Source organism: Zosterops lateralis, assembly GCF_965231275.1.
Source record: "Zosterops lateralis genome assembly, chromosome: 1".
NCBI lineage: Eukaryota > Metazoa > Chordata > Aves > Passeriformes > Zosteropidae > Zosterops > Zosterops lateralis.
Window position 1 is genome coordinate 103,686,735 of NC_139762.1, and position 12,405 is coordinate 103,699,139.

General features: G+C 38.4%; 1 protein-coding gene across 1 annotated transcript in view; it reads left to right on the plus strand.

Annotated features, from left to right (window-relative positions):
* The window catches only part of MYOM1 (myomesin 1), a gene marked incomplete at its 3' end in the record, with an annotated part of 71,998 nt that overhangs the window by 29,304 nt on the left and 30,289 nt on the right, over positions 1–12,405 (plus strand). The window contains exons 12-18 of the mRNA XM_083857672.1: positions 2,024–2,223; positions 3,865–3,921; positions 4,296–4,420; positions 5,967–6,150; positions 7,138–7,312; positions 9,560–9,681; positions 10,603–10,920. Coding sequence (XP_083713798.1) covers positions 2,024–2,223; positions 3,865–3,921; positions 4,296–4,420; positions 5,967–6,150; positions 7,138–7,312; positions 9,560–9,681; positions 10,603–10,920 — 1,181 coding nt within the window. The remainder of the gene's footprint in view (positions 1–2,023; positions 2,224–3,864; positions 3,922–4,295; positions 4,421–5,966; positions 6,151–7,137; positions 7,313–9,559; positions 9,682–10,602; positions 10,921–12,405) is intronic.

The window sequence follows — 12,405 nt, forward strand, 5'->3', positions numbered from 1 at the left end:
TTCCAACTCAAAAACCTAAAGGCACATTGAAAAACATGAGATAAAAGAGTAGTTTATTATTTTCATTCTTGTTGCTGGCCAGAAGAAAATTGATTTTTTTTTTTTTTTATTGGCTTGGCATTCATGTCATTTAATTGCATAGAAAGGATTCTGTGTGATCTGCACAGCTCAGCCCTCACTGCTTCCTCTGAGGCTTGAAAGGCCTCAGGATTTTGTAGTGTTTGGTAGTTTTTCTGCATCAAGCAGCTGTGACTCCTTCAGTACCAGGGCTCTCTTGCCTCTTTTCTAATAGTTACTATGTACCAGAAAGCAAAATATTATCTTAAATGGACTTGGATTTCTTTCACAAATGCTGTTGTTATTCCAGCTCTTAGATTCCCAAGCTTCATGGAAATGATTTTTAAAAATATGAAACCTCCATATGTTAGACACAGTGGCAGGATCCTAGAAGCCTGTGATTTAAGAAATTAAGTTGATATTTTGAGACTTGCACTAATTTTCAGTGCTGGTAATATTTGTTTGAATTTCAGTAATAGAATCCATCATATGAGGTTCCTCTGGGCTTGCTTATTCAAATGCATGTAAAAACACCCAAACATTTTTATTTGCATATCTATATCTGAAATATGCCATTATGTTATGTCTTTGAATATACATAAAGTATATCTGTAAAAAGAGGGTATTGCTTTGTGAAATAAATCTAACACAGTAAATATAACTTTACTGTTTTGATAACTTTTGAGTGCCAGTCACTGCTTTAACTGTGCTCTGCTAGATCTAAGCTATGGCTCTTTAGCATTCATTGAAAACTTCTAAACAAAAGACAGGACTAGACCCTGAACAATAATATTGCATTTTAAAACTAGGCTATTGAGAGATGTTAGCACTGAGATTAACTGCAAGAGAAATGGCATTTTGCTTTTTCTGTTGCGTTCACCTCATTTATTCTGCATTTTCTACCAAATTCAAAGCTGTGTTATGCTCTCCAGTGTTGGATCCCACCAAAGGTATTTAGGGACCCAAATATTTGGCCAGGGTAGCCCCTAACTGCCTTGTGGGGTTGAGGGGGTGACTTGAGCCAGCAGGACTGGTCTGTGGTAATGGTAGAAGCAAAGCTTGGGCATCCGTCACCCCAAGTAGACACAAGAATCACAAAACCACCCTGAGTGGGATGGTAACAATACACAGGAGAGATTCTTGCAGGTACCAAGAAATCTTGAGTAGGAACTGTAACCTTTTTTTTTGGCAGATATCTCTCACCAGATAGTCTCTTCCAAGCTGAAAGGTCGTGTTTCTGTTGACTGTGTTGCTGGATACAGGGAAGCCATCACCACAGGCTTTTCCTGCCTCCCTCAGCTGAAGTGGCTGCTGGTCATATCTTCCTTCTGCCATAAATCAGCCTCCTGATGTAGGATTAGCAGCACCACGCTGGGTCCTGTCATTGTAGGGAGTGCAGCCAGCACACCACAGGCTCCCTTGACAGCCCCAGTGGTCTCTGGTCTGGTCTCTTGAAGCAGAGCCTGACTGAGTACACAACTTTAACCCCATTCCCAGCCATCTCTGTGCTGGGCTGCTCCCAGAACTCGCAGTGGAGGTCTCTGCACCCCATGGAGCCCAGCATCTTGTGGGATGTACAGTGCAGCATTGTGCAGGAATGATGGAGTAGTGTACTCCTGGCAACTGCAAGGGATGCATATTTCCTGTCCCTTCAAGTAAGCTAAAGCTGACACTCCCTAAGCATACTTTGGAGGGTTTAAACAGTGAGGTCAGTCTGCTCTTATCCCTTTTTCAGTTCAGGAAAGAAGAGGTGCAGCTGTGAGGGATTTAGTGCATGCCCAGCTGGCACTTCAGCCTGACGCCTTGGTGCAGCTGCTTTGATGTCACCAGACTATAATTCTGCTGAGGAAACTGGTACAGACCAGCCAGTGAACACAAACAGATGGTGAAGCTGCAAAGGCATGTGGCTGCTCTGAGTTCATATTTTTCCCTTCCCAGCACTGCTCTTGCTGTTCGTATTTTTCAGGTGTGAGGTTGGTACCTCCCACTGGACCCAGTGCAATGAGAATCCCGTGAAGTTTGCTCGTTTTCCTGTCACTGGTCTGATTGAAGGCCGTTCCTATATTTTCCGAGTCCGAGCTGTGAACAAAGCTGGTGTCAGCCTGCCATCCCGGGTGTCAGAGCCTGTGGCTGCTCTGGATCCTGCAGACAGAGCCAGGCTTAAAAGTAAGATGTGCTTTTTACAGGTTGCATGAGAGGTTTAAGAAGTCACACTCATTCAAAAACAACAACAACAACAAAAAAGTATGACTATCAACTCATAAGCCTTCAAAATCCCACTAGAGGGAGCAAGGCAAAGCCAAAATATTCTTTGGAGATAGCTTTGCCAAGAAGAAATCATCTCAGTGCTCTTTGCACTAAGTGTTCTGTCTGCTGAAATTTCTTTGGCTGACTGCAGTGCTATGTTCCAAACTTACAGGAAGGGGGGGAAAAGGCACAGGAGAGTTTAATTGCCTACAGAGACTTGCTTTTGTTCAGCCAACAAAATAGCTGAACAGATCCTGTGAATAGTCTCTGAGCCACAGACAAGGGTGGCTGATTCTGTTCTCATGTAACAATCCAAGTCTTGCAATGACATCAGAGCAACACCAGGACAGCCCCACAAATCTCAAGCTCTCTACTTTAAGGTTAGCATTTTACAAGTCAAGGGTATTTCTCCTGTGGCCTCACAATGTCTCAGACATTTTGCTTCCAAACCCACCTCCCTACACATATGGTATAATTATATGCCTAAAATAAATTTCTACTCCTATCCAAAATCTATTTCTACATGTTTCTGAAGTTTTACAATTTAAAATGGTCTAATGTGAAGGAGTATTGTACACAAAGCTACAGTGCTCCCACAGTCCCAACTTGTATGAGCTACCATGTATAGTGCTGCAGCCAGATGATCTAGGTTTCCTTTCAAGATAAAACATAAGGCCAGAGGATGAAGATTTGGCCCTGCTAAGAAACATTGCACTCAGTCAGACATGTGAAACCCTAAGCCTGAGGAGGAGGGCGTGGTCTTCTTCTCAATAGGCAGCATGGAATCTGTCATAGGAGCTGAAGACTGGGTTTGGTGGCCTATTCCTGTTGTATCTCCTACTCTCATCCCTCATAATTTTTCTCCCCACCTGCTTCCTCTCTACTTTCATCTCCAAAACGGATCAGCCAATGTAAGGTGAACAATGTGGAGGCGGAGAACAGCGTTTGCAAAAATTATCTCTGAAAGTGCATTGACCTGGTTGAAAGCTGCATAACTGCAATAGTGTGATAACATATTGGTTGCTCAGAGAGCCACCCAAATTTATCAAGTGGGCATGTTGAGTCAGGCTGAGCCGTTACTGTTTGTGGCTGTGACCCATGATTTAAAAGCTGGTAATGTGACAGAAAGTGGTTAAAAAGAGACAAGATGCAGCCTGCAGGAATTTGGCTGTTCCTTTAATAAGTGAGCTGTAAAACCTAAGGAATAAAGGATGGAAAATAAAGCTGAAACTAATTCTCTGAAAATGATGATCTGAGTGAACCAGATACCTCTGCTTGTCACCTAGGAGACTTCAGTGACATTTCAGGAAGGAATAGATGTTGCAGTGGATTAAGTTTTCTAGCTATATTAAATGCTGAGCTGCTCTCAATATTCAGTCTGTTAAGCCCACAACTAGCTTGGGTAACTAGCTTGCTGCATGAGCAACAGCATTAACCAAAAACAAAGCTCATGGGGATCTTACAATTGTTAGTTTTGAGCAAAAAAAAAGGGTCAGTTTTCTCATTGTTAGAAAATTTCCTGGTCTCCTACTTCTCCGTTATTTCTGACATTTGTTTCAGGTCACCCTTCTGCTCCTTGGACTGGACAGATTATTGTAACTGAGGAAGAACCTGCAGGTAAACACAGCCCTTTTGCCTACAAATCTCTAATGTGAAGCTGGTTGAATAATTAGGAAAACTCTGAGTGAGTTCAGTGAACTTTGGCATACACCCAAAGTTTGTTGTTCTGAGAGTCACTTGACCTTGAATAACTCAACAACTTGGTTTTTGAGGTGAAGTTTCATTATTCAGGACCTAACGAAATCATGCTTAGAATAAAAAAAAAGGAAATTAAAACCCAATATTTGGAAGACTTTTAACACTACAATAAAATAAAAGATTATGTGCTGAGATATATTGATACTCCTAATTTTTAATTATGGTGCTAATTCTGATACAGAAATGGAATAATTAAATCCAAGTTCCCTTTCCTATTCTTCCCTGTCCTTCAGAGGGTGTTGTTCCTGGTCCCCCCACAGACCTCCAAGTTATTGAGGCCACCAAGAACTATGTTGTGCTTAGCTGGAAACCTCCTGGACAGCGGGGCCATGAGGGTATCATGTACTTTGTGGAGAAGGTAAAATTGGACAAAATCAGAATCATGCTGTGGCAATATTTTATGTTTGTTTTGTCATCTCTTCTGGACCTCTGGTTAACTTTCATTTCTGTCTGAGACTTGCAAATTAGGGCAAGGATTAGAAGTTCATCAAGATAACTGTCAAACTGCAGATTAAGATAAACTAGGAATAAAAAGAAAGATGGGAAATAGGAAAGTAAATGAAGAACGTGTCACACCCAGTAATATTCTTCTTGAATTGTGTCATTGACCTACCTCGAGTAAAGAGAACAAAACTCTTTCTATAATGTGAAAACATAGAGCAAAGTCACATGCTTATATATATATAGATAACATTTTTTAAAAATGTATATACATCTCATATATCTATATGATATATCTATATGACATATAGATATAAAATTTGTATAAATTAAGCTTGTCTGGCAGGACAGATTGTTAACATTTTGGATGGAAGCATTTTGCAAATGTTTCTTGTTATCAGCACTTTCTATTCCAGCTGCCTTTTCATGTTTATCCTGTATGTTAGCTTTCCATTTGCTCCACCAACTCAATAAAGATCACAAAATTTCTTTTCTGATCTCCTAGAACAAGATCAGTTTTAATGTCAGTGTCCTGCTTTCCTGAGGTGTTTTTGCATGGCTGCTAGCCTAGAAAATTCTTCACACCATCACCCTTTCTACTTGCATCTCTTGGCTCATAAACTTTTTTATCAGTGTTTTTTCCTATCAGTTTAGAGGTGTCATCAAGGGAGACATAAATATCTTCCCATTATGTGTTTTCCATCTCTCATACAGGATCTGGTCTAAATAAATGAGTTTCACTTAGCAACAGACTTAGAGAGGATGAATATATGAATTTTGAGTTTCCATATGAGAAAGCTTTTTAATAACTGATTGCATGCTGAGTACTGATCACTAATTTCATAGTCAGATGAGAATTTGATTCCCTCAGAAACCAGAACCATTACTTGAAATTATACTTTAGGTACATCAAAGCAAAAACCTAATCACTAGTATTACTGGTATAAGCAATCATGTAGAATTTCTAGCCACAGAAGTAAAAACAATTCACAAATTAATTGCAAATGTTTTGGGTTTTTCTCTGGAAAATGAGGATCAAACCATGATTAATTTTGAAAGCCACCCCAAAACCACTAAGAGTGCCACAAGAGCATCTAGAAGCAAAGTGGTAATGTTAGGGTTTTGCTCTTAGCATAATGCTGAATACCTGCAAAACTCATTTTGAAAGTGGTCCAGACTGGGTGCAGCTAATAACATCCCTTCCTTGCTGTGGAGAGGGTTTAGCTCTGGTATATTAAAACCAGTAAACTTTTATGTATGTTTTCTGGAGTAAGTGAGCATCTGGCAGATACATAAATAAGCTTTGAAATACACTCGTCTGTGGAAAGTCCCAAAGAAGGATGTGTTTCCCTGTTCTCCACAGCAGACATGAATTCGGTGGTCCAGGGAGAAAGCCTTGTTGTGTGACATGCTCAGCCCTCAGATACTTCTGTTCTAAACATGGTTTCTGGGTTTGACTGCAGTGTGTTGCTGGCACAGAGGACTGGCAGAGGGTGAACACCGAGATCCCTGTGAAGTCCCCTCGCTTTGCAGTTTTTGATTTGTCTGAAGGCAAGTCCTACTGCTTCCGAGTTCGCTGCTGCAATTCAGCTGGAATTGGTGAGCCCTCAGAAGCAACTGAAGCCACTGTAGTGGATGACAAACTGGGTAAGTTCATGTGTATTAAATTACCTCCATGGTAACTTTTCAGTTTGTGATCTAATTGATTTGTCTGCAGGCAGGTAGCTGCCTAGAAAATAATTCAGGTGTGAAAAGCAGTCAGTGATTTATTCTCTTTAGCTAAAATAATTTTTGTTTGGGTTGTTCAGCCTTCAATGTACAGTCAAATGACAGATGCAAACCAAGGGAATTAAGCTGCAAATAACGATGCCAAGAACTGCAAAGACCGCAAATAGCAAAAGAAAATGAAAACTCAAGGAAGTACAAAAATGTTTTGTTTTACTTAGAGTCTTTATTGAAAATAAGCCCAGACATCAGCAGAGTCTAACCTTCCTTGTTTGCCAAATTAAACAAAAGTGAAGAATTTAATACTTACGTGAAAGCAGAGACTATTTTCACTGGAAGAGAAGCCAGGATGTTCAATACAGTAAGTCATCAGTAGCTACACCTACATTACCAATATGTTTCCAAACAGCAATGCAGATTTCAATCCAATTCCCAAATGATCTCTGTTCATTTCTTATTGAATTTTCAGAGCATTTGGATTGCATGAAATACATTTTTAAAGAAGATTAAAATGTCTCTTCTTAAAAACACTGTAGATACCCTTTGCTACTTAACAGGACTCTTGGTTTCTGGCTTATCCTGTGGGCTGCACAAAATCTTCAATGTGCACCTAGTGCATTTTCTCTTTTAGAAAGCTCCAAATCACATCTCTGGGGATAAACTAAACATGATTTAAAGAAAATACACTGAATCTTAGGCAATACAGAAGTGAAGAACCTCACCACCATAGGCTTGAGCCTACTGATCGTGTCCTGCCCTGACAGATTACTTAATTTAAGTCAGAACAGATTTTTGAAAGTTAAATCTGTACCAGTCATGCTACTATAATGAAGTATAGAATTTCATGCTTATTTTATTTGTGAGTTTTAACTGGCAGGCCACTAATTTATTTCTGTATCTCTCCCACAGATATTCCCAAAGCTCCTGGCCGTATTATACCAACTAGGAATACAGATACTTCAGTTGTTGTCACTTGGACAGAGCCCCCAGATGCCAAGGAGCTGGTTGGGTACTACATTGAGTCAAGTGTGGAAGGATCTGGTCGTTGGGAACCATGCAACAACAATCCAGTGAAAGGCACAAGGTAATTAATCTTAAACCATGGAAATCAGGTCACCAGTGTCTGATTTACTGGATATATGTGCTTTCCAGACATTAGGAGTAGGCGAGCCAATCTCTCAGTGATAGCCAGCAGGCTGGAATCCCTCTTGCACGTGAAGCTCATAAGAAGTTATAAAACATATTTCAAACTGTGAGTTTTGTCCAAAGAGAAATTATAATCAACCTTATAATAGAAACAATTAGTCAAGGGGGAAGAAATATGGACATTGCTAATGAAGAAAAGTGAAGCAGCTTGCTATTTCTAGCTATTGTACAGCTTATCATCTTGATGAAAAATAGGACATTGAGGAATGACTGAAGTTACAAATGTGGAAAACTAAGTGGCATAATGTTTGGAAGTGAAGTGCTTTGTTTTGGAAGTCTGCCCTAAACATTTCTGGACTATGTATCCGGACTGTCAGAAGGACATGTGGACTGTATCACACTAAAAATATTACTTTCTGACAGCTCTTTCTCTTGTAATCATCAAGAAATTAATGAAAACTCTTAAATGTTGGGTATAAACCCACATTGTTACCGATATGAATCTTGGTCTTCAGTCACAAAAAATAATCAAGATTTAAAACTTCCTGACATAAATCCGATTTGGTTTCATTTGAATAAGTATGTAATCTTGAGCGTCTGAAGGAGTAAATACAGAACTTTTTCCTCAAGTGGTTTGATGTCAATACAGAAGTAGTCCCTGCTTGTTTTGACTGATTTTGCTTATTTGCACTTGCTATTGCACTTACTTGCACCTGCTGACGACCCTTATTACAAGAAGTAAGACTCTGCTAAATACTCCTGGACCAGCTTTGCTGTTTAGAAGGGCATTGTAAATGCTTAGCATATCAGAAGTACTTCAAACCTCACCTGGTTGAACACAGACACAACAATTTCCTTTATGTTGTTATATTCTTTAGTGCCTTTATATTGCATTTATATTTATGTGGGCCATTATTACATCCTTTCATATTTATTTCTATGAGTTATATTGTAGTTATATCAAAAATGGGTGAAGTTTCATGCTCTTTGCTTGTTTTAAATTATGAAATGTGACCTTTCATCACCATAGAAATAAAAATATTGTTCTGAGTTACTATATATTGTGATACAAGTACACTGCATTGGTTTCTATTGCTGCATTTTTAGTCAGTGTGATATAATGGATGATGCAGTCAGGCACAGGCTGTCTGTTAACTCTTGGTTTTTCTGGTTGAGTCAATCTTAAGGCGTTAGCTGTAGTTCAGGATTTCCCTTATGCAGTATATTTTGATCTTTTGAAATTCTAAGCACATCCTGGTGAAAGCAAATGACTTGGAAAAGTCTTATAGAATGAGTAGGGGAAATTCTGCTTTGAAATTTTTGATTCAGGGTTTCTTTTCTTACCCCAAAATAAAACTTTGTTTTTGTTTTCCACCTTGTAGTTGCTTCATATGTTATCACATAACATTAGCATTGGTAGTGTAATTATTACTACATTATGAAGTAGAACAAAATCAAAGTAACATGGAATAAAATACTCTTAAAATACCTATTGAAAAATAAATGGGGTTTTTTTAAAAAAAACCCTTAAATTTCTATACCATAATCTATTCCTAAATAATTGATTCCTGTCTTCAGAAATTTTGTGTTTTCAGGGTGGATGCCAGAGAAAATTTATGAGGGTTTTTCTTATGTGACAATTAGATTATCAGGCAGACATCTTCAAATAAAAGAATTTTTCTGACTTGGATTATTTGTCATGTATTGAATAAATAAAGTGAAGTACAAAAATAATTTAGCTCCTGTACAATGCCCTGTAATTTTTTGAACTGTACAATTTTTAATTTATGATTGGAAGGGATTTATGGGAACCTGTGCTACTTGTGTCTTTTACTTGTGTCATGAAAACCCCACAAGAAGCAAATATAGACCTTACCTGTGCGGATTTTCACATTTTTCTATTAGGAAGTATGGATTTTATGCACTGGCAGAAGTGATGTATACCCTGTGGTAACACAGAAATCTGTGTAGTCTCAAGAAGGAAAGAGTTTTGAAATAGTGTGTCTTAAATGAGGTGTCCAGATTCTGCATTCTCTGACCTTCAAATAAGTGACTGAGGTTATGGTTTGTCCATGATTTTTAGAAACCAGAATAAATATAATGGAAGAAATGCTTTCTTTTCCCCCTTAAAACTTTTATTTTCTCTATAATACTTTCTAAGTATTCCTTGTCTGTTTTGGTTTAGATTTGTTTGCCATGGGCTCAGCACTGGTGAGAAGTACATTTTCAGAGTCAGAGCTGTTAATGCAGCAGGGCTCAGTGAATTTTCACAGGAATCAGAGCCTATAGAGGTGAAAGCAGCCATTGGTAAGCTATTTTCCATTGCCTCTTTTAATGGCAATTAATTAAGTAAATATGTTCTCAGTAATTATTAGTAACTAATTAATTGCTTTGTTTCACAGTGTTGTCCACTGATAATTTATCCATAGATCCTGTAGTCTCACAGACACAGTTTCACACTCACTGCACTCTTGTAGACTGTTCACCTTCACCATTCAGTTTTCTTCAGGTGTTTCTTGTGAACCACTGTATGAGAGCACTGCCAAGTTCACTTAATAGGTATCCTGGAAAATGGGAATGTCATTCTGCCTCTGTAATCTGCTATATCACCTCTAATGCACACCATCCTATATACCGTCAGTTCCTAAGAAATTTGTTTCCATGGCTATACCTAATAGTGCAATGTGTCACCTGCAAACCTTCTATAACCCTGTGTGCTCTCCCTTTGCTGATGGATTGTTTCTGTTTGCACTGACTGAACTAATCCATAAAGATTAATGAGATCACTGGACTAGAATAAATTGTATGTCTGCAACACCCTCACGCTCATTTGTATTGAAGCTGCATACCTCTCAAACTCAGAGCAGAGACATGTGGCCTAGGGCAATTTTGTGAGATCATCTCGATAGGATCAGAAATGTGACCTAGAAGATTTAATACTAAAATAATTATAGCAAAGTAAAAATACTATTAACTTTGCATCTTTTTTTCTGCTCTGAATACTAGACATTATTTAAAAAAGCACTATTTGTGAGCAGGTTGAGAGGTATTCTATGCATTTCAAATTTTCTTGAATTCAAGCTTAACATTTTGTACGTAAACACAGCGACTTGTCATATTTTGCCTTTGCATTGTTCACTGCATGCATATCTTAACTCTGTTGTCTAAATGAAGAAGAAAGAATGTGTTCTAAACCCAAATGTCTTTGCTGTTTTCTGGCAATTATAGGGGGAGGATTGCCTCATGGTGTGTGTCCTGAACTGAGTGGTAAAGCTGCTGGACTAACAGACCGCACTACCAGCTGGGAAGGCATGCATGAGGCCTCCCAGCCTATCTTTGACACAGATGCTTTGCTAAAATGCAATGCTAAATTTAATAGAGAGACACTGCCCAGTAGCTGTGGCAAACTGGAGAGTAAAGGAGACAGTAACACGAGGGAAATGGTTAAGGACCTTGCGCCACAGAAAGTTGCTGCTAAGCAGGCAAGTAAGTCTCGACCCGGGGATCTTTTGACAGTGGAAAAAGTTACAAAGAAGAAAGATACAGGTGAGAATTAATGAAATAAATAGATTTTGCTGCTTTGGTAGGTGCATTTCAGACTGCTCTAACTTCTGTTCAACTGTGCCACAAGTGAACGTGCTCTACAGTGATGCATCTTCAATCAAACCCATTAATTATGTGCTCAACTCTCCATTAAGATCATTATGCATGTAATGGTATTGGACATCACTTAAAAACTAAGAGGTTAATGAAAGTGAAACATATCAGTATGATTAGTAATTTAATAGCTTGTTTGACTGCACATTAATGTATCCAAGGTGATATATTATTTCTAAATCACTTCAGTAATTTGTTAGGAATCTGGTTACCTAGTTCTCTGGGTTATATATGTGGTAAGGAGACAAAATCTGATTATGATGGTAAGCATGAAAATCTGTGCTTTGTTAGGAAATATGAAGATCCTTTGTGGATTTTAGCCCAAGCTACATCTTTTCTCTTGACACACTGTGCTAATGAATGTTGTGTTCCTTCTCTGACAAATAGTGATATGTAGGGAGGAAAACCTATCAAGTTATAGGCACATGCACAAAATCAGGTTCTAAATTTCAGTGCCTAAACACCCATTTTGCCCAAGATATGTGAAGCTTGAATTTCATTTATGTTCTGGTCCCTGGGCAGGGAACTAAACTCCTCCCTAGACCTCTGAAGTGAGACACAAAATGTTGAACAGAAAACAAATTAGGGGCACCTGAGACTAGTTGACATCAGTATAAAACATTACACACAAAAGTAAACATAGATGATGTGGAATTTCCATCCAAAGTATGACTTCAGGGGCACAAGTAAGGACTTTTCACTGATATGTTACATATTGGATGTGGGCAAGCATTTTCCTATGAGATACAGAAAAAATATAAGAAAGTGAGTTGGGGTGAAGTAAATGATTTCTGTATTGTTTAAAAAGAAAATCTAAGAAGGAGGATTATGCCACATATTTTTTAATGTAAGTTCCAGTAACAGACATGTTCCATTTCTGGTCATACTGCAGTGCCTATGATCACTCTGCCTTTCATTAAGGTAAGATCACATGATGGGTGCAATGATAAAATCTGCACAGTGTATGAATTTAAAAGAAAAAAAGAAACAGATAAAGGCAATTCTTGTGAGGAAAGAATGTGAGTTATTATTTTTTAAAGGAAACTACAAGGAATATTATATTGCAAAAAAGGGGTTTGCTTACTGCAAAAGAAAACAAATCATTGCATCTCTAATTTTTTGCTTTTCCTGCAATTTTAGCTTTAGTTCCTCATTTTTCACAGAGTAAAGTGAGTCCTGATCACTTGCATCAGAGCTGCAATTGCAACACATTCTTTTGCTATGTATCAGCCTGCTTTTCAAAAACAGGGGATCCTGAAAACTAATTCCTATGCAGTTTGGACTTTGCATTTGGTTTGTGAAAGCTTTTACACTGCATTTCTTATTCCAGTTCCAGAAACTTCCCGTGGACACTTAAGTATTGTCCATAATTAG